Genomic DNA, 23,712 nt, shown 5'->3' on the forward strand with positions numbered 1-23,712 from the left:
GGCTCTTCAATTTTTTAGACTCTTATCATTAGCCTAAAAAGCTGGATTGTGGTAACTTCAGAAAATCTTGCTGATTTGTCACTAAAATGGGAACTATCATTTAGGAAAATAAATGTAGAGAGCTATAAGTTTCCTTGTAAGATCTTATTTTTCAAAATCTAACTTTACTTTAAATTCCTCACATCTGTATTTAATGATATATTGGTCTCATTCCAATTGAATTTTCTTAACATTTCATCCCCTATACTAGCATCAACGAAATGCATGTGTGCTGTAAATCCAAAAGCATGATGTTTTCAGTCATGACAACTTCATTTGTATCATGTCTTCTTTTGGTCTATAGAATATAAATCTGTAATAGTGAATATGTTTATAGGTAGCACTTGGTTGCATTTCTCCTTGTTTGGAACAGAATTGGAAAAAGTGGAAAAAGATATGTTTGGGGTAACTAATTAAGGGCTTATTATGTGCCCATCACTACCCTAGGCATGGTGAGGGGGGCGGATGTTAAAAAAAATTCAACTAAGTATATTTGAAGATCTAATTGGTTTTATTCGATGATTCATAAATAGTGCAGCAACCAATCTAGCAAAAAGAAAGGAGCTCTGAGGAGCATTACAAATTGATAGACAGAAACAGAGTGGGACAAGGAAGTCATTAGTAAAAAGAAGAGAAAGGTTTATTTCAGGCAAGGTCACCTTCCTTGGGTGGGGGGGAGGGGTGGGGGCCTACCATGCTGATTACCTCACTAGTATTGATCAGAAAATACCAGATTGACTGGTTAAAGATTACATTCCTGCAATTAAGTCTTGATTTGCTCCTTGTGGGGAACAAGTGACTCAATTTTAGGCCGGCCCTTCCTTCTTTCCTTCTTTCCTTCTTTCCTTCTTTCCTTCTTTCCTCCTTTCCTCCTTTCCTTCTTTCCTTCCTTCCTTCCTCCCTCCCTCCCTCCCTCCCTTCCTTCCTTCCTTCCTTCCTTCCTTCCTTCCTTCCTTCCTTCCTTCCTTCCAATAGAGGTAATACTATTACTTATAGCTTTATTTTTTGTGATAGTTTTAGTAGAAGTTATAGGTCTCCCTCTCAGTGTTTGGTCTTAAAGTAACATATATCATAAAAATGCTCAGTACTCCTATGTCACTCTCCTTTTGGTGATCTCTAAATATTATACCAACATGTGGTAATTTTCATGTACCTCAACAGAGGTAGAGGAACATCAGTTTTAGGATAGGAAAACAATATGAAAAGGTGAAGTGATATGCAAAGTCATATGTGAATCAGTGATAGATTTTGGACTGATCTAAGCCAAAACTCTTTAAATATGATTTTCCTGTTCTCTCACTATAGTAAGGTAGTTGAATTTCAGTTGGAAATTAATATTTGAGAATAATCCATGGGAAAAATCTTATCTTTATTTTCATTTAGAGGGGAGAGAAATATGAGAGAACTAATTTGAGATTAAGGTACATGTTTTAAATTGGTTAATGGAGATGGTCTCAATAGTCCCTTATGACTACTTGGAATTTAACAGAAGCAGAGAAGTGACAACAAGTCAGTTGTGTTGCATTGTAGAAGGGGAGACTGCTAGACTATGATCAAAATTAGACTAAGCTAGTTTTCAACATAGGATTTATTTTTAAAGTAGGTATTTAGAGATTCAAAATGTTTTTATAAGTTATAAAATTAAGATATATAAATAAAGTAAAGGAAATACCCTTGTTTAGCATGGACAATTTTAGTACAGTAATCATTTAGTAGAGGAAAATAGCCTATGTTTCTATTTTTGTAGACCTCAGTTTAAAAATCCTTCGAGAAGATAAAAAATGTCCTGGGTCACTGCATATTATCAAATGGTAAGTAACTGAAATTCCACAAAAGTTGAACAACATTATTTTTGTCATGGCTGAAATTACCCATAAGACTTTATTTGAGGGATCCCTGGGTGGCTCAGCAGTTAAACGCCTGCCTTCGTCCCGGGGGGGGGGCATGATTCTGGAGTCCTGGGATTGAGTCCCATGTCGGGCTCCCTGCAGGGAGCCTGCTTCTCCCTCTACCTGTGTCTCTCTGCCTCTCTCTCTCTCTCTCTGTGTCTCTCATGAGTAAATAAATAAAATCTTAAAAAAAAAAAAAAGACTATTTGGTAAGATCATTTCCTTAAAACCCTTCCTTTCTTATTTTCTTTCCTTCCTTCCTTCTTTCCTTCTTTCCTTCCTTCCTTCTTTCCTTTCTTCCTTCTTTTTTTCACAATTTCCTGGAAATTTAAAACAATTATTCAATCTAATTTTAAGATACTGACTTAGTTTTGTTTTTGAAGAAAATGAACTTGTATAAAGAAAAATAATTGTATTCTTGAAACAAATATAGCACTGTATGTCACCTTCAATAACAAAAATTAAAAAAAAGAAAAATATCAATCAAAATTTGATTACTCCTCATATGCATGTCAGTATCCTAAACATTATGGCAGACAAAAAGGAATGTAAGATGGGGTTCTCTACCTTAAAATTGTTTACCTATTACCTATAAAGATCTAACAACATATTAAATGACACTGGGAGATTTCAAAAAAGCTCAAATGGGAAAGGTAAAATGATTACCTACTTAATGTACTTAAAAACAAAAATTATAAATCAGTTCTGTACTTGGAATTTTTTTGGCTTTTACATCTGGCCCAAATTGACATCAAACATTTATTTCTTGACAGGATCCAAGGTTGTTTTGATGCTTTGGAAAAGAAATACGTAAGAATGTTTTTAAATTTACACCATAATTAAAGACTTACCTTTTATACCTTAAAAAAAAGTTTAGCTTTTATTTTGTTGTTGTGTATTAACAGCGCACTAGTGCCTACATTTGCATTTATGAAAGTTTCTTTTTATGTCTTTGCTGTCTTGTTGATGTCTTGGTTTCATCGATTAGAAAGGAAACCTTCATTTTTCTCTTTTACATACTCATATCTTTTTGACCACAGAATTTCCTCTGAAGTCACTGGAAAAGATCCAGAGGATGTGGGACAGGGGAGACAAGAATCTGGCATTTAGCACATTGAACATGTTCAAAATAGTTGTGATTCAGTTCACAGATATGAAAGGAAAAAACGGACTTGAATAATTAGTATTTATTCTATTTTAATTATTTTATTAACTATGTTTGGTTCATGTATATAACCTGTTCCCTCCAATAGCTAGTATTGTACCTTGGATTTTTAAAAATGCAGCTTGAATTTTAAGTGCATTAGATCTTTCTTGCTGCCCAAGACAGCTATGAAGGGTGTAAAAATTAGAGGCTCTAGTCCTAATTGAAGAGACAAAATGTATATAAATGAACCTTCTACCACTGTTTCCCCTCTTCCTTCCCATCCAAATCTTCTTTTAAATTCTTCTCAATTTGGGGCAGCCCTGGTGGCACAGTGGTTTGGCACTGCCTGCAGCCTGGGTTGTGATCCTGGAGACCCCGGATTGAGTCCCACGTTGGGCTCCCTGCATGGAGCCTGCTTCTCCCTCTGCCTGTGTCTCTGCCTCTCTGTGTGTCTATGAATAAATAAATAAAATCTTTAAAAATAAATAAATTCTTCTCAATTCATATTCCCTTAAGAAATTTTGAGGTGAATAAGCCTTATCTTGGATTATTTAGTTGCACTCATACATTTCCTTTTACAATAAACAGTTCTTTTTTATAATTCATTCAACACTGACCTGGGAAACTGAGAGATACAAAATTAAAACAGATACGGGTTGTGCACACAAGGATCTAGACCATGGCAGAAGATAAATGATATTCATATGCATGGCTGATAAACACTGGCCCGGCTGTGCCTGTTATTAAATTATTGAAATACTTTATATCAGGTGATAAATAGCTGTTTTGCGAGGACCCTTAGTGACCTCCACCGTTGTCTCCCCCTCACCTCACCATTGTCTCATTTGGGATCTCCCTAGACCTATCCATAATCTAGCAACCAAAGGGTTAGCATCTGGCCCAGAGGAGCTTCCAGGAACCCAGCAACCAAAGCTAAGTTGGCATCCTTTCTGATTGGCCAGTACCTGTGCCATATTGGACTGTTAAATACTGATTTTTTTTTCTACATCAGTTTGATATTTTTACATTAAAAATGTTTACATTTTTTATGTAAAAATATCAGATATTTTGACTATAGCTCTATCACAAATATAAATACCCGTAATACTCATTAGAAATATATACATGCTAAAGAAAAGATACTGATTGTGTGCAATACAAGTGTGGAAAAGGAGAGGTTGTATTTAGCAAGGAACATGAGGGAAATCTTTGGGAGAAAATGGCTTTTGAACTTTGAAGGCCCTTAGTATTTGGACAGGTTTAAATGGAGAAAGTCATCACCAGCATACAAACGCTACTCATTCATTCTCCTTCATCCATTCATTTAGCAACATTTATTGAGCATCCATCATTGAGAGGCAGTGCAAAACAGTTAAGAGCACAAGTTTTGGAATCAGTCTAAAGGGAATCCCAGTTCTGGATTTAACACCTGTGTAATCTTGGGCAAGTACTTACCTCTTGGTACCTTCGTTGCTTTATATACAAAGTGGGGATAATAATAGAACTTACCTCTTAGGGTTTTTTGAAAATTAAATGAACTAATCTAAAGCACTGATTTTCAAATGTTAGTTTGCATTGGAATCCCCTGGAGGACTTGTTAAAACACACATTGTCAGGCCCCACCCCAAAATCTCTGATGTGAGACTTTTGCATTTCAGATAAATTTCAGGTGATATTGAGACTGCTGGTCTAGGGACCATACTTTGAGAACCACTGATATAAAATGTTTAGAACAATGTCTAGCATATAACAAACACTATGTAAATGTTAACTCTTTTCCCCTTTCCTCCCTGTCTCCCTTCCTCCCTTCTTCCCTCCCTTTGTCTCTACTTTTGTTCTTTCCCTCCTTTCTCCTCTCCTTCCTTCATTCTCTTCCTTCCTCTCTTCCTTTTTTATCTATTTAATCTGTAACAGACATTGTACCTAAATACTGGGTGAGATAAAAATAAGGGAAAGGTGTGATCCCTCCACTCAAGGAGTGTCATTTCTTAAATAATTACAATGTTACAGGTGCAAAAATAGCAATGTGATGTAAAAAAGATTATCTACCTAGTTTGATGGATTTATTTTACTGAAATGACTACTTGTATGACTGAATTAATTAAATTTACTGTGTTGGGAGATTAAATGACAACACCTTAGATGGATGACTTAGACTCTTAGTGGTATTTATATTTGTTTTCAGTTGTTAGTCTCTTGATTTCCTGCTAGGAAACAATAAATGTGTTAAAAATACTTTGAGTAAAGTCAAATTGGAGTATCTAAAATGTTCTTCAGTAGAAGATGATGATTATTTCTAGTGAAATTTTGGGAGATTTTACCCTCTTTCCTTTGTAATTCATATTATGCTCAAATTCTTTAAACATGCATGCATTTTTAGATAGTTATAAAGAAGATACTATATTGTACAAAGCCTCCTAATCTGTCTCTTACTCCCATTTTTAGTCCCCTACCATTCCAACTCACTATCCACACTACATTCTTTCAGAAATCTAATAATATCAATCTGTTGCCTGAAAATATTCCAAGGCTTCTAAAATAAAGTTGAGAGTCCTTCACAGAGAACCTGTATGATCTAGTTTCTACCTGCCTTTCTAAATGTCATCACGCTCACCATTGCTAGCCATTTTAAAGCCACACAAAGATCTAGGACATGCCAAGTGCTTTTTCCCTTTATATGGGTTGTTGCTTTTGCCTGCAAAATTGTCTTCCCTATCCATACCATTTAGATGGCTAGCTCCAATTTATCCTTCAAGTCTCACCCTAAATATCCTTCAGGTCTCAGCCTACTTTCTTAGAGAGGTCTTCCTGGAACACACACCTCTACCCCAGCTTAGATTGTCATTTTGTTTCATGTTCTCAAGTGTCCTGTGCTACTTTGTCATAGCAATTAACACAATTGTAATTATGTACCTATCTGTTTGCTTTTTTTGTTTAATGTTTTCTCTCCTGTTGGTCTTCATGCTCCCTGAGATTGGGGGCCATGTCTATTTTTGAATGAATGAACTATTAGTCATATAATATAAATTAGAGTTTTACTGTGTAGTCTTAAAATCAATTGTATGCAGTAACGAAAATAGCCACACAGTGTCACTAAAGTTTTAGTCCTTTGGGTGAGAAAGGTGAATAATTTGATAGAAATTATGGATTGGGACCTTTAAAAAAATTTATTTATACATTTAGTTTTAAATTTTTAACTAGGTTTAATGACCAACATGGAGCTTGAACTCATGACCTTGAGATTAAGACTCATATGCTCTAACAACTGAGCCAGCCAGGCACCTCTGGTCCAGAAATTTTCTAATTTGTATTCCAGTTTTAAAATTTTTATCAGAGGCTAGATTATATCTCTATATATTGGATTACTCTTTCAAGCAGAGAGAATCTGTTTGTATTAATATGTATGTAGGTAGGGCAAGGGTTTCGTAGACTTATCAGACTTTAAAATTTTTGTTTTTATAGAATAGTTTTAAAAGACACAATTTTTTGGAGATACTGGTGGCATATTTAATGTTTAGTAATAATGAATTATTTTGTATATCTTTTGCCTCCCAAACTAAAATATAACTTATAGAAAGTACATATATATGTATGTATGCATGTATGTATTTTTTTGCATTGCTCCTCTCCAGCAGAACTCTGTGTATGTAAATTTATACTCAAATGAATGAGTGAATTAGTATCCCTTTTTCAGATCTTCTACCCAAATCTTTGGAACCTCTCTGAAATCATATTTTAATTAGCCTTTATTTGAAATAACAGTAATATCAGTGGAAGTATATAATAACAGTGGTTTTCTTTTCTCTTGAAGCTACACATGGCAGTACTTACAGTAAGTACACATTTAAAGACCAAACCAATGTCTCTATTGTCTTTTGGCAGGTAAAACATTAAAATAGTACTATCCCCACTTCTCCCTAAATTTATCTGTCCTATGACATTTTAGAATAAAAAATATATAATTTATCAGAAGTTTTTTTTTAATAATAAATTTATTTTTTATTGGTGTTCAATTTGCCAACATATGGAATAACACCCAGTGCTCATCCCGTCAAGTGCCCACCTCAGTGCCTGTCACCCATTCACCCCCACTCCCCGCCCTCCTCCCCTTCCACCACCCCTAGTTCGTTTCCCAGAGTTAAGAGTCCTTACGTTCTGTCTCCCTTTCTGATATTTCCTACCCATTTCTTCTCCCTTCCCATCTATTCCCTTTCACTATTATTTATATTCCCCAAATGAATGAGAACGTATAATGTTTGTCCTTCTCCTATTGACTTATTTCACTCAGCATAATACCCTCCAGTTCCATCCACGTTGAAGCAAATGGTGGGTATTTGTCATTTCTAATGGCTGAGTAATATCAGAAGTTTTAATGAAAGATCACAAATTATGTATTTCTTAGGTATATTACAATACATGGGAAAGTATATAAGGATATACTGTTTGCTTCATATATTGGCTATCAGGATTTCATTTTTTAAAAATTACTTTACAGCCTCGGGGTTTTTTTGTTTTTGTGGTTGTATAGACTTTTTTGAAGTCTTGTGTGCTTCTCAGTATAACATGGTATATATAGTTAAGAATAGAAAGAAAATGAGAAGATAACATGGAGAGTATTAAATATTTGATTTATTTAAACATTTTTAAACCATAACAAATTGTCTTGAAATATGTATATCTCAGTCCTCAATTAATAGAGCACAAATTGAACTCTTCACATAGAAAATATATTCTGTGAGGAGTAATCTAGTAAGTTTCAGAAATTGAATGTTATTTATTTCTCCTTAAACAGCTTTACACAAATCCCAAGGAACCTGAGGTAAGAATACATTGAGAGGGGATTTTATTTTAAATGTGTTTACCTGAATTGAGCCTACTGATTATGTTACTAGATTACTATATGAGCAAAGTAACTCATCATGAACTCTGTCAGTGTGTTTTGTTATAAACCATCAATTCTTTATTATGAAATTTTAAAAACTACTTAGGGATGTTGAAAAAACTTTTAAAAGAACATAGAGGAGCCTATTCCCTAACATGTTAAAATTAAAAATTTCTGTGTGTATAAAACCACATTTTATTATTTATTTTAACTGATTTTGAATCCTTTCTGTTTGTGGCCTTTTGGAAAATATGGCATAATTCTAAACTTTTCTCTTTTTTGCCAAATAAATTCTTTCCTATTTGACCTTTTTATAGAGTTTCAGATCTTTACTCCTTCTTTCTCTCTTAATTTCTTCCCTGTTGAATCCTACTCATCTTCTAGGCCAACTTATGTCCAAATCTCCCATGAAAGCCTCTTGGCCTATACTGTTCACACTAATTTCTTCCTTCTCTAAATTCCTTTTCCAACAGGATCCCACAATATAACACTCTCAGTTGATTTATGTAGATTAACTCATGTCTTCAACCAGATTTTGAATTCTTGAGGGCAAGTGTCTTGTCTTGTTTTCTATCTCCCTGAGCGAATATCATAGTCCTGGACATATACTAGTTATTTGTACTACTTTGAATGGCAGCTGTGGTAATGGCACAGATATGGAGGGAAAAGCTCTTTGTTCTTTCTTTTCATTCTATTCTCTTTATTTTCTTCCTAGCTTTCTTTCCTTTTTCTTTTTCCTTTTTCTTTGCTTTCAATTATCCTTCTTAAGCCTATGACTTTAGCCTAACTGGTGGTATTCAAGACAAATTAAGCATTTTTAGCCCTTACTATCCTTTCTTGGGTAGATTATAAATAACTGTTTGAGCAGGGTAGAGGAAAACTGGTACATGCAGGTGGGTAAAAATTCCTCAATGCTTGACTACTCCTTTTTATCTTTGTGTCTTGTTTAGTTTCAAAATGCTTTTTTTTTTTTTTTTACCCTGAAGGTTTGAGGGGAAGTTCCCCAAATTAAAACTTTCTGATAAATCATTAATAAATCCATCACTTTATTAATGCAATGAATTATTTTGTTTTCTTTCTTATGCATATAAAACTCCTAATCTGAGACTGATGCTTTTGAGGTAGTGAAATGCTGAGCAAATTGGGCTTAACTACAGAAAACTCTTGGGTGGAAGGTGTGTGTGTGAGGGGGTGCTGTTAAATGAGCTTTGATGCAGGCAAAGTAATAAAGTTAGAAAACAAAAGCTTATATTATGAAGTGTTGAGCTATCATTTATAACCCAGAAAAAATATTTTGAATGCTTACAGATTGTTCCATATAGCAGTGATCCATAACTTCTATGTGTTCATGGCACACTTTTTTTTTTTTTTTTATGATAGGCACACAGTGAGAGAGAGAGAGAGGCAGAGACACAGGCAGAGGGAGAAGCAGGCTCCATGCACCGGGAGCCTGACGTGGGATTCGATCCTGGGTCTCCAGGATCGCGCCCTGGGCCAAAGGCAGGCGCCAAACCGCTGCGCCACCCAGGGATCCCGCATGGCACACTTGATTGCTAGAAATTTTAGTGGCATGTTTGAAAATATTAAAAGATCAAAAGAACACCAAACCAAGTCAGTGATAAGTACAATATAATTATGGAATAGCAATGTTCATAATGCCTAAAAGTATCCTTAGGACTGCACTATTTTATAGTTGATATGTAGCATCAAGTCACTAGTAACAACCACTTACCTCTCTAATCTCATTCTTTTATATAATTACAAAACAACTTTCTCATGTAAACACAGTCTTTCTTTGTCGTTTATCTGATATTGTGCTATGTTTCTTGACTCATATCTTTAGAAGTATATCCTTCCCTAAACAAAACTGAACAATAGCAATATTATTAATATATACCTGAAGCAGAAATATATTTTACGTATAGATTAAAACTTGTAGCAATCTTGTGAAGATTCTTTAACTGTACAATAGTTGCACACCTCCATCTTAAATCAAGTAAGTGTGCTTACCCATTTCAGGGACCAATAGAGTTTTGGGCATTGCACAAAGCTGTGGTATTTCCATACTAGAAGTTTTGTTTTAGTTGCTCCACTTCATGACAGAGATGAACTGACAAAAGTAACTGAAGTAGTAAAGAGGGGTAGTGTAGCTTTCCTACAGATACACACTATAACATGTGTGGAGGGTATTAATAAATTGTGTAAACCAAAATGTAAATATGTTAAGGAAAGGTTTGTAGGATGAAATCCTAATTGAGTGTGAACTCTTTCCCCGCTGAATATTTATTTATTCAGCAAATATTAATTGGTTTCCCTCTATCTGCCTAGCACTGCTCAAGCTGTAAAAACACAGGAGTTAATGGGATAGACAAGGTCCCGGCTCTCTGGAAGCTTACATTCTTATATCCTCAAGGGAGGATAAACAATAAACAAAAATGGTATTAGATAGTCCTCCTGCTATGAAGAAAATAAAAGAAAGGTAGTGTGCTGGAGAGTGCCGAGGCAGGGAAGGGGGAGGAGGGATTAGTGGGCAGCCTATGGAAGGCCTTCAGAGCTAAGCCTGAAGGGCTAGAGGAGTCGGTTTATGCAGGTCTGTGAGAGACAATGACATATGACTAGCAGAATAGCACAATAGTTAACATTGTAGGTGCTAAGATCAAATCCCAGCTCTAACATTTACTAGCTTCATGTATAATTATGATAAGGATACCTACTTAAGAGTATTGACTACATAAGAATGAATAGATGGGGATCCCTGGGTGGCGCAGCGGTTTAGCGCCTGCCTTTGGCCCAGGGCGCGATCCTCCAGACTCAGGATCGAATCCCACGTCGGGCTCCCGGTGCATGGAGCCTGCTTCTCCCTCTGCCTATGTCTCTGCCTCTCTCTCTCTCTCTCTCTCTGTGTGACTATCATAAATAAATAAAAATTAAAAAAAAAAAAAAAAAAAAAGAATGAATAGATGTAGAGCATTTAGGAAGTGCCCAAATATTATCATCATCAACTGGAGATAGCATGTTCCAGAGTATAGCTGTGCAAAGGCCCTAAGCTAGCAAGGCATCTTGTATGTTCATAGACAGAAAGGGTGCCCTGAGCCTGGAGCTTAGTGGGTAGCAGGGAAAGAAGCAGAAGTGTAAGATCTCATGAGCTAAGGTAATTTTTGGATTTTATTCTAAGGGCAATGGGAACTGTTGGGATGTTTTAAGCGAAGGAGTGACATAGTCTGATTTGTATTTTCAAAAACACTTTTTAGCTATAGAGCAGAGAATGAATTACTGGAGGAATAGTTTGTAAGCAAGGAGATCAGATGAAAAGAGATAGTGGTAGTTTGGAAGGGTGATAATAATGGATGGACTTGGGATATGCTTTGGAGATGGGCCTGGATGGTCTTGCCAATGGATTGGAATGTAGAGGGAGGAGGAAAGGCTATATATATTTTGCTATTGCTTTGGTATCTGTGAATATATTCAGTATGAGTAACAGAAACCGTCGTTGAGTGGTTTAAAGGCCCCTCTTTATTAGGCAACACATTAATCTGAAAAGCAGAAAATGTTTTATGCAATGTTAAGAAGAGATGAATGTCTGCTGTAAATATCTTCTGTCATAATTGGAGTTAGATTGAAGTTATAACGGATTAGCATTTTGTGTAAAACAATTACAAACCTAACTCTCTTATGAATTGCTTCAGGGACCAAATAATGTGTTAATAAAATTATCAGCTACTAAAGGATCTACTTTTGTTGTATTAAAAAAAAAAAAAAAAAAAGCTCAGAGCACCGAGAAGCTAGATTTTGTTGTGAAAAATGGGCAGAAAAAAAAAAAAAAGAAACATGGGCAGGCAGGAAGAATAGGCATCATTTGTTTGGCAGGGCAATTACACCCAGCATGAGCGAAGGAGAGGTTAAGTGTGTATCTTGCCTGTCCGGCAATTACACCCAGCATGAGCGAAGGAGAGGTTAAGTGTGTATCTTGCCTGTTCGGGACGAACCTGTTGCGGTAGGCACCTCTAGCATCACATACTTCCCATACTCTACTCACAAAGCAGCTTTCTAAATTTTGTTTGATTTTCCAAGTAGATTGTTTTGCTAGAAAAATATTTTTTTTAATTAAGTCCACTATGAATCAGTTGTCTTAGAGTTTAAGCAGCACAAGCCAGTTTACCCAGGATCTGATTACCTGTGATTAAGTTGTTTGCTAAGGTTTTAAGATCAGCAGAGCTGGGGGAACAAGTCTTAGAGTAGAGAAAAGTAACAGAAACACTAAAACTTTCTGATCAATCTAACCTCCTCATTCCCACAGTGTCAAAGACCAAATATTGAAACAGATGAATAAAGGGCATTTTTTGTGTTTGGACTTAAACTTATACCTTTTACCTGTCTTTCAGACCTTCTCCAGATCTTTGGACAAACTATACAATATATCTGGGCCAAACATTTGCTCCAACTACAAGACAATCATTTTATTTGATATAGAGTATGTCTCTCATGAAGATATGTGTCCCTCTTTATTTCTAGCTTTCTTAACAGGAGAGCAAATAGCAGTGATCTCAAAGTTTTAAGGGCAGGATCAAAAAAATGAGACCTGATGTCATAGATCCTGGTTCCTTTTTGAATTTTTCTAGTTTTCTTGTTGCCATTCTGGTCTTCCCTGAATTACTGGAGCAGCCGCTTAATTGCTCTCATGGTTTCTACTTCTTCTTCTGCAGTATTAAAATAGCCAGGGTGATCTTAAAAACATGCAAATTACTCCCATGCTTAAAACACTTCAGCATATTTCTAGTTTACTTAGATTAAAATCCAAATCCCTTATCATGGCCATTAAAGCTCCACATCCTCATCTCCCACACTGTCTTACTTGCTTACTCATTGCCAGCCACTTGGCTTCCTCTTTGACCCTGAAGGAGGCTTATTTTCCTATCTTAGAACTTTGTGTTGCTGTTACCTCTGCCCAGGATACTCCATCCTCCTCCAGATCTGCACATGACCCCTTTTGTCACTGAGGCTTAGCTTAAGCATTATCCCTTCAGGGAGGCCTCCTTGGCCCTTCCAAACCAAATCAGCATTCTCCCTTCTTTTCTCTATCACAGCTTGTGTTTCATATTGTTCACAGCACTTACTACTATCTGAAGTTATTTTATTATTTGTTGACTGTTTCTCTCCCCTGGCTATATATTCCAAATAACAGGGATCTTTTTTGTCATGTTCACCACTTTGACTCCAGTGCCCAACACAAAGCAGACATTTGATAAACATCTGTTACATGAATGGTTTCTCAACTGGTTTCACTGTCACTTACCTATGCCTGGTCAGATACTTGACTCTGCATCTTAGTTTCTCTAGCTATGATACAGTAACAACAGAATTTGTCTTCTAACTCCTATTTGGCATGGAGGAGAAAAATTAAGTTATCTTTATATCTGGAAATATTACTCCTGAATAGTGTTGTGCTGTGAATCCAAAAGGTATGTAGGTAGTATAGTAGGTATACAATAAAAATATTCTTCACCTATTACCAGATAAGGTTCTGGATTTCTTTTTTGTAAGTAATTTCTTTCTCTGTTCCCTTTGATATTTCTAGAAGGTGACTGAGATATACCAGTTCAAATTCAAATACACAAAAGAAGGAGCCACAATGGATTTTGACAGGTAGAATCTAATTGTTTAATGAACATGAGAAATAGGACTGAGGTAAACATAAGCTTCTTGAAGCCATAGACAGATCTTATATTTCCTTTGTAACTTCCCCACACTAATCCTACAAAAACTCTATTAATAATAATAATAGCAATAATTTTTTAAATTTCTGAAATCCATGGATGAAGTTGGTGAGAGTAGAGTCTTCCTTTGCTTCTTTTCCTCTTTTCCTCATAGGTGATGTTAGTGGGGTCTAAAGGTAGTTAAGCTTAGTGGTTAAGAGTTCCAATTCCTAAGGCAGAGAGATCTATCTTGGAATACTCTATTATTTGTCTAATTTTGGACAGATTACTTGACCTCCCTAAATATTAGTATTCTCATCTGCACAGTGGAATTAATGATATTTACATCATATAGTTGCTGTGGCTGTTAAATTACAATACATATACAAAGCTTTGTCCATGCCTGGCGTATATTAAAAAGCCAGTAAATGGTACTTGGTGGTAATGGTGGTGATGGTAGTGGTCCTTGGAGGCTATGGTGGTTGGTGGGTATCACTGCAGTAGAAACTATATTAATGAGGCTGTCTTCATGGTGTTGATTGAAGAACTCCTAAGATTCTATGTAGACACTAACCTGAAGTTTCTCTATTGCTATGCCAAGATATTAATCTCTGCCCTCAGTATAGCCAGACGGGGTCTAGAGTAGATGAAAATCCTGAACTGTTTTGCCTATAAATGCATTCTCATCTATTATCCCAGTATGTCATACAAATGTGATTTTCTATATGTGTCCCTGTATGGAAAAGATTGGAAAGCACTACATTTTCTTAACAAGTTTAAAATGCCAAGTTTTAGGTGTACTAACAGGTTAAAGAGCAAAGACAAGGTATTTGCTTAAAAAGGTCCCCAGTACAGGTAGAGATGTCTTATTGAAGAGCAACATTTATTCCCATCCTAGTAACTTTTGAATTCAGATAGATGTAAGTTTTGCTGACGAGAGGGAATAGAAGTAGAGGGGATGGATGGTGGTGAAGAGTCCTGGGTAGTAGAGGCTCCGAGTCGAAAGAATGAGTGCCCATGAAAGGAACAAATCTGAAGAGAAATGTGACCTAATTCTCAGTTTTCTGCTATTAGCTCTGTTGTATCATTTACTGCAAGTTTGAGGATTTCTCTTTGAGATTCACTTCCTTAATCATCCTCTCATTTGTAAAACTTACAGACAGCACTAAGATGTGCAGAGGAAGTAAGTTCTAGGAATGAGAATTAAAATATTAATCATCATAAACTAGCATTTATATAGCATTGTATAGATTGTACAGCACTTTCCATAGATATTCTCCCATATTAAACAGTTGCCTTTTACTCTCCAAAATTTAAATATAAGTACTACCGGCAATCAGATTAATCTCTTTTGTTATGAAGGCACATATGCCAAGTGGAGAGCAGTAAAACAGAAATAGCTAAATCTTTCAGCTACTGAGGAGGAGAGAAGGTAATACATATTACCAATTTCCTAGAAACCAAAGATAGACATTTATTTAAATGATCAGTCATACAAAATTACCATATCATTTCTTCCATAGTGAAGATAATTTCCCTTTTAAAATAGTGCAAGGGAGTCTTGCGTATGATTTTACATGGATATGATTTTATGAATCTGATATATACTGAGAGATCCCATAAGCTAAAATGCTATAGTCCTTCACTCTAGTTACCTATTTCAAATTGGTTAACTCTTAGTAGACAAGACTTTGTTGTTCAAAATAAAAAAAGGAGCAAATATATTCACCTAATAATGCCTATTTTATGAATTCACATTTCTTCCAGTAGCTCAGTTACTTAAGATTATTTTTCACTATTGAGTGCCTTCTACGTGAAAGGCATTGTACAAATATATTGCACTGATAGTCCTTCCTAGAAGCAACTCAGATATAAGACCAATTTGGGAATAAAATTTTGGAGAAAAATAAAAAATATTTAGAGTTAGAAGGTAATTTGGTTCGACTTGTATATTCATTCATTAATCCCATAAGTATTTATTGAGTGTTTACTGTAGCTAGCACCAAAAAGTACTGTGGACATGAAATATAGAACCATGTGTAATCTAGAGGGGCCATATAAACCATTATAAACAGGAATAATGTATAGGAATTATCAGGGAAAACTTCCTTGAAGAGGTGAGGATGAATTCAAGAGTCAGGAAAAGAAGTGGGAAAAGCACAATACAAGCAAACAAAATGAACTCATATACAAATACCTGTGGATGAGAAGAACTGGGTAGTATATGCAGATGAGGTTAGAGGTGAGGGCGTGACTGGCCAGGAAGGGCATTGTATGCATACCATTATTTAATTTGATTGAAAGGTAATTGGTATAAAAGAAGAATTCTTTTTTAAGGATTTGTTTATTCATGAGAGACAGAGAGAGAGAGAGAGAGGCAGGCAGAGACACAGGCAGAGGGAGAAGCAAGCTCCATGCAGGGAGCCTGATGTGGGACTTGACCCAGGACTAAAAGAATTTAAAGCGAGAGAGTAACAGAACAGATTTTCCTATGACGGAGGTATATTACTGCAACAGTGGCGTAGAGAATGTTATTGCAGTGTGGACAAGAAGAAAAGTAAGAATAGATAGCCATTGTTGCAATCCCAGTAAGAGGAAGGGATATCTTTGACAGATAACTAGACAGTAGAAAGGCCCAGAGCTGATGACTGATTTTCAAATAGAAAATCTGGGAAGATATAGAAGTGTGTATAAGCTTATCTCACAAATGAGGTAACTGACCTAGAGTATTTAAACGACACAGGTCATTCAGTTAGTTAGCAGAGGACCCAAAATTAGATGTCAAGTCTCCTAATTCCAAATCCATTGTTCCCACTATTATGGCATGTGGTTATTTGTAACTTAAATTTCTAAAAATTCAGGTCATATTTAAAATGACTTAAGGGAGGATGAGCACTGTGTTATGCTGTATGTTGGCAAATTGAACTCCAATAAAAAAATACAAAAAATTAAAATGACTTAAGGGAACTTGCTATTTAAGAAATCCATTGTATATACATTGCAAAAAGTATAATCACTGATCTCATTTACATTCTAAAAATGGCCTCCAGTGTTGTGATATTTATATTTATTTGATCATATGGTAAAAAGTTTTGTTCTTTTTGAAATAGATTTTCAATATTACATATGATTGAAAAGTATGCTGTTTTTCTATGTGGTTATAGCAGTAGTGCAAGCTTTGAAAGTGGGACAAACAGTGAAGATATTAAGAAAGCCAGTATTCTACTGATCCGTAAATTATATATACTGATGCAGAACCTTGGACCCCTTCCTAATGATGTTATACTTACTATGAAACTCCACTACTATAATGCAGGTAGGTGGAGACCTCTAATTAAATTCCTTAAGTAAAAAAAAAAAAAAAAAAAAAAAATTCCTTAAGTATCAAAATAATATTTTATGTAGAGAAATTTTGTAAGCATCTGAAAGAGATATTTGTTGCTACACATGAAAGACTAATTTGATTTCTTCTATTGAAACTCACAATTTTCTTGGTTTTCTGCCCTTTCCATTTTGCAGTGACTCCACATGATTACCAACCCCCTGGTTTTAAAGAAGGGGTAAACTCACACCTCCTGCTGTTCGAGGGGGAGCCTGTTAACCTGCAAGTGGGATTGGTCTCCACTGGTTTTCATAGCATGAAAGTAAAAGTCACAACTGAGGTCACCAGAGTGTCTGATTTGGAGAACAATCTCTTTCAGGAGAACAGCACTACTGAGATTGCTCATCAGGGTCTAGACTTCGATGAGGAAGAAGAGGAATGCAACAATCACGTAAGGCAAAGCTGTAGCGAATCTCCATTGATTGCTTCAGTTAAGCTAACATTTTGAATTCCTATACAGGTTATATCACAGTGACAATCCAGTTATATCCAGTGCCAGGTATAAAAAACTAAAACAAAACTAGCCTCTGCCCTCAGGTAGTCTTTATTGTAAAAAAAAGTACTGTCTTCAATAAGGGAATATACTTTGTCAGTTGAAATTGTCCAATAACTAGTAGAGAAAAAAAGACTTTCCAATATACTTCTTTTATGAATTTAGAAAATTTGGGATTTTCTTTTTCTCATTTATAGATAACATTTTGAAGATTTAAAAGATATTCTAGGTGTTTATTCTTACTCACTGGAAGTATAAGTAAGTTCTTGATTACTGGGATAATTGAGTGAGGGGAGGTTGGGGGAGAAAAAAAGTTATGGATAAACTTAAGTCAGAGTGAAAACAAAATGATAGTCAGTTGTTTTTATGAGGAAAGAGAAACAAGCTCCAGGGAAAGCCAGAGGGCTGGGGGGTTTGGAGCCACTGGGGGCAAATGGCTAGGGCCCTGAGCCCTTTACTTTCCTACTTCCTTCAGTAGAGACTTGGAGTTGAGTACTTACCAGGGCCTCCTGTGCCCTAGTAAATCCTACCCTGTCATCTGTATAACAAAGTTTACTGTATGTCAACATTGTATTAAAAGGGTTCTGAGTTAGACATAAAAATTTTTCAGACTGCTTAATGGGAAGTGATGCTATAAAATCTTTTTTTTTTTTTTAATTTTTTTTTTAATTTTTATTTATGATAGTCACAGAGAGAGAGAGAGAGACACAGGCAGAGGGAGAAGCAGGCTCCATGCACCGGGAGCCTGACGTGGGATTCGATCCCGGGTCTCCAGGATCGCGCCCTGGGCCAAAGGCAGGCGCCAAACCACTGCGCCACCCAGGGATCCCGATGCTATAAAATCTTAACAGGAGCTATTTTCAAATTAGGATGCTAATTTATTTGCTTGAGATCATTTGAGTCCTACTTAAAGAGATGACTATAGTAAATAACTTCTGAAGATTCTTTCTGGGTCTTTAAATCTGTGTTATATTTAATATATTGAAGAGAAGTCTTAATATAAATAATATAACCAAACAGGATTTTTTTTTCCTTCTTCACAATGTATTTTCACAATGTCACACATGCTGATGGCTTTAGAATTTGATGCAACTTTCTTCTGATTCTGTTCTAGGAAGCTATAGCTAACATAGGCTGGTTTAAAAAAATTAAAGGTTAAGAAAAGAATGGGCCTGTTTCAACTGGATTTTTATCTTTTTAAAATTAAGATTTTTATCTTTTTAAAATTCTTTTACCAATGGAAATGATGGGGCACCTGGGTACTCAATGGTTGAGCATTTGCCTTTGGCTGAGGGCGTGATCCCAGGATCTGGGATCGAGTCCCACATCGGGCTCCCTACAGGGAGCCTGCTTCTCCCTCTGCCTGTGTCTCTACCTCTCTCTCTCTCTATCTCTCATGAATAAATAAATAAATCTTTAAAAAAAGGAAATGAAAGTGGACAACTTGAGAATGAATAATTCATTTGATAGATTAAATAAGGACCCTGGCATCATGACCTGAGCCAAAAGCAGATGCTTAACTGACTGAGCCACTCAGGTGCTCCTTATTTTTTATTTCATAGATTTAGAATCATGGAGTATGAACCATTTGTTCACTCAACATTACGTTGTGAGATTTATCCGTATTCTTGCATGTTGTTGTAGTCCACTTTCACTATTCATTCCTCTAGCGTTGATGGGCATTTGGATAATTTTCTAGTTTTGACTATTATGAATAGTACTGCTCTGAACATTCTGCACATCTCTTTCAATGAATTCTGTACACATTTCTGGTGGGAATAGAACTGCTAAGGGTAGATTTGCTGGGACAAGGATATGTGTACATTTAGTTTTAATAGGTATTACAAAACAATTTCAAGCTCTGGAGAAAGCCAGAGGGCTGGGGGGTTTGGAGCCACTGGAGCTATATTATACTCCCATTAGCAATGTATGAGAGTTATAGTTGCTCTACATCCTTACCAAACCTTGGCATTTTCTATCTTTTTAATTTTAGATATTCCAATGAATGTGTAATTTTATGTCACTATGGTTTTAATTTGCAGTTACCTAATGACTAATGAAGATGAGCATCTTTTCCTATGTTTATTGGCCATATTGGATATACTTTTTTTTCAAAATTTTATTTATTTATTCATGAGAGACACACAGAGAGAGGCAGAGACATAGGCAGAGGGAGAAGCAGGCTTCCTCTGGGGAACCCGATGCGAGACTCAATCCTAGGACCCCAGGATCATGACTTGAGCTGAAGGTGGATGCTCAACCACTGAGCCACCCAGGTGTCCACATTATGTTGGCGTTGTAACCATAATTTTATCAAACAGCTTGACCAGGAATGTTTTCAACTTCTTTGTTCTCACTTCTCAACCCTTTGGTTACCATTTCCATCTGTTTTGCCTTTGAAGTATTTCTTAAGTTTGGCCTTACTGCCATTGCACTGATTTGGTCTGTCATCGTTGTTTCTTTGTGAATGACAACTTAGTCTCTTTACGGAGTCTCCTTGATACCATCATTGCCTCTTTAATCTGTCCTCTGGAGTACCAGAGAATGAGAGTACTAAAACTATGATAACCATTTTCAAATATTTCAAATTCATTTATTTTATGTAATTTCAAAGGACAGAGGGAAAGGTAGGGAATGAAAATCATAGGGAGTAGTTAGAGGAGGTTGATTTTGGCTCAATAGAAGGAAGAACTTTCTCTTAAAAAATTTGAAAGCAGTATTATGACGACATTAAAATAATTTAAAAAGCAATGCAAATCTTCCAACTTTCCTACCATCCTATTGACAATGTTTTCATTTTGATATGTTCTATCACCTCCAGTCTTTTTCTACAGATATACATATTTGTATATGGCTTTAATCATGGTCTATATATATTTATTTATATACATATATGTACATTTGTTTTACTTTTATACTTAACATTAATGTTAACTTTATAAATATGTTCCTCCTTAATCTTCACATTTTTAATTTTAGTGATCTTTTGCTTTATTTAGTTTTTTGTTTTACTCTGCTCTTTCCCTACTTTTAAACATTTGTGCTCTCTCTGTCTAAAATAAGTAAGTAAGTAATAAATAAATTAAAACCCATTTAGGCTAATTCCTTATTTTGCTATTAAGATAAATACTTTTGTGTGCATGACAGAATTGTTGTTTTCTAAGGACATAATATCAGGAGTGAATTGTACAGAGCCTAAAAATTTCTATAGCCCTTGAGTGAGTATTACTGAATTATTTTCCAGAAGCTTGCTAGCTTCTCTACCTCCTCAGGATGGATTTTCTGACAATGACAACTGTTTAATAAATCTGGCTGTCTTGAGAAAAGTGAATTCCTTGTCACTAGCTGTGTTTAAGTACAGATATATACTGTGTTCAAGATAGAGTATAGATGATTGTCTCCAGGATGTTGCAAGAGAAAATCATGATTTAGGGGAAAATTTGGAATAGTTTGACCTCTGAGATCCCTTCCATGCTGAGATTCTCTGGGATATTTTTAAAATTCCTATAAAGAATAATGCCTTGCTAAGCACTGTGAGAAAAACAAAGACATACAAAATATAGTTCCTGCATTTGGGAACTCTGGCTGAAGAGACAGTACTTATATAATATAATGAGAAATAATAGTGGAGAGTATACGAATGATAGAAATAATATTAACTAACAACAGAGCATTGTTCTCAGGGTTTCACATGTATTATCACTTTTAATCTTCCCAGCTATTTTATGAAGTAGATTCTATTATTATCCTGATTTTATAAATAAGGAACACAGACTTAGAGGAATTAGCCCAAGGCTACATACACAGTGAATAAGTACCAGGGCCAGAATTCAGATTAAGGCGATTGGATTCCAAAGCCTGTGTTACTATAATACAGAAATAAGGATAGATTGGCACTATGTGGGAAGGTTTCATTGAATTGGTGATTTTATGGATGAATTCTATTTCGACTGGCAGAGATTAAGGCAGAGGATGTTCCAAGCAAGTTGGAAAGTACAGTATAGTACAGAACTTCTGCCTCAAAAAAAAAACAAAAAAAACAAAAAAAACTTCTGTCTCTATGACTTGTAATTCCAATACTGAATTTTCCATACCTTTCCTTATATTCTGTGTCTTTGTTACAATCTCTACACTTGACAATCTCTAACTCAAAGTTAAAAAAAAACTTTTCTAAATAAAATTTTCTATTAAAATAGAAAGTCTACAAAATCTTGATCAAACAGCTTATACTGCTTTTTTACCAGTGATCTGTAGGAAAGAAACAATTTAACATATCATATTACTGTGAGACTATTATAAGATTAAAAAAATATTTTAATCCAATTTTCTTTTTCAGGTTATTCCTTATCTCAGTCATAGAAAGAGAAGTATAAAAACATTTCACCCATAGTTAAAATTATTCAGTGTTTGTACTATTCATTTTTTGGTATGATCCTTAAGATCCAAGAAATGATGTAAAAGTGAGATCATAATTTGAAAATAAGTTCAAAAACAATAAAAGCACACAGATTTGAAATTTGAAAATTTCAAATTTCTGCAACACCTTCAGGACAGGTCTTCATTCCTAATAGGGATGGTTTGGGCTTAAGACTTAACTAGTAAGGCCACACAAACACAATGGCACCTCATAGTCTGGGAAGTTGGGCCTGTTGTCTGTTGTGTTCATTGGACAGATAGCAATAGACCTATATGCCAGAGACCCCTGGACAGGCTGCTTTAAAGAAGCCACTATATAGTGACAATCAATACATATTCTGGAATTGGATGCGAAATCTTATTTAAATTTGATGCTAAGTTGAAATACTAAGGGAAAAGTACTTCTTTCTAATAATTAACTCAAGCTCCTTAAAAGACTGGTAATTATTGACATATACAGACAACTATAAGAATGAAGGACTGATGTTGCCCATATCTACTTTAGAAATTGATGGTTCCAGCTTATTAAACCATTATAGCTGTTTTGGAATTCAATTTTTTATCAGGTTTTTAGATAGGGGTTCATATGCCATAATTTTCTAATTTTCTGAACTCCTTAAGAGTCTGTACCTCTATGTTAGAAAAAGTTGCTAGATACTCTACACATCTTTTCTAGTGCTTCCTTTGTACCTAGTAATCTTGATCCAGCATGGTATGTTTTTTTATCTGTGGCACATTTATTTAACTGATACATGAATAATTCACACAAAATGATGTTTTTTGAGGATAAGCTAAAGGCAGGATTTTTTTAAATGTAACAGCCATAAGTATTTCTCTTTTTCTCTTAAAGATCTATTCATTCATTTAAGAGAGAGAGCATGCACACAAGCAGGGGGAGGGACATAAGGAGAGGGAGAGAATCCTCAAGCAGACTTCCTGCTGAGTGTGGAGCCTGACTCAGGGCTCTATCCCAGGACCCTGAGACCATGACCTGAGCTATAACCAAGAGTCTGATGCTTAACCGACCATGCCACCTAGGCACCCCCAGCCAACCAGTATTTCTTAAAAACCAATTCAATAGTTTATCATTTTGTCTAGGTACATGAACATTTTTGGATGCATTTTTCTTCCCTGTATTAAACCCGTTTTTCACCCTTTTGTGCTAACACATTTGATTAGTGCAAATGATTTGTTTTTGAGAAATTATAATGTAAATACATTCTAAGGAACCAAAGTATGTAGTCCCATTTAAGTGTGGACTAGAAAGATTTTCTGAATTCCTTAGAATTGCTTTGTATTCCAGCTAATGGATTGAAACAAGAGCCTTTTCATTTAGAACCTATTTTCTCCTACTAAACTCTGAACTGAAGTTTTGCATTTTTGAAGTATAGTCTGATGATTTTCATAGCATCACATCTCATGAAACATATATGCTTTGTATTATACAATGTAGTGTTGGCAAGGATATCTTAGATTCTTGGAAGTGGAGTTGATTATTGAAAACGTTGAAAAGGCCACATTTTCTACAGAAAATATTCAGACTTAAAAACCACACATTATTCTCTATCATGGAGCTATAGTCCTTTCCACAAGTTTCTTTTTGTCAAATAGGAAAATTTTTTCAATTAATTTTTGTTTTGCTTTATAGAATGTAATTGCTATCCTCTGTTAACCATGCAAAGAAATTCAAAGTTGGTTGAATTTCCCACAGTCTTTTAGGTCGTTTCTTTTTTTATATGAATCATTCTATAACATCTTAGAGAGATATTTC

General features: G+C 35.4%; 1 protein-coding gene across 5 annotated transcripts in view; it reads left to right on the top strand.

Moving 5' to 3' along the window:
• HORMAD2 (HORMA domain containing 2) overlaps positions 1-23,712 on the top strand; it is an 88,775-nt gene that overhangs the window by 15,862 nt on the left and 49,201 nt on the right. For 4 of the 5 annotated variants that reach the window (XR_004809445.2, XM_049101713.1, XM_025474518.3 and 1 more), the window contains 7 exons: positions 1,787-1,850; positions 2,702-2,738; positions 6,887-6,907; positions 7,868-7,894; positions 13,533-13,600; positions 16,815-16,966; positions 17,170-17,423. Coding sequence is in view for 4 of the 5 variants with exons in the window: in XM_049101713.1 (XP_048957670.1) it covers positions 1,787-1,850; positions 2,702-2,738; positions 6,887-6,907; positions 7,868-7,894; positions 13,533-13,600; positions 16,815-16,966; positions 17,170-17,423 (623 nt within the window). In the remaining variant the exon portion in view is untranslated. The remainder of the gene's footprint in view (positions 1-1,786; positions 1,851-2,701; positions 2,739-6,886; positions 6,908-7,867; positions 7,895-13,532; positions 13,601-16,814; positions 16,967-17,169; positions 17,424-23,712) is intronic. The other variant, XM_035706461.2, reaches the window with a different exon arrangement.

The sequence above is a fragment of the Canis lupus genome, chromosome 26 (assembly GCF_003254725.2).
Source record: "Canis lupus dingo isolate Sandy chromosome 26, ASM325472v2, whole genome shotgun sequence".
Taxonomy (NCBI): Eukaryota; Metazoa; Chordata; class Mammalia; order Carnivora; family Canidae; genus Canis; species Canis lupus.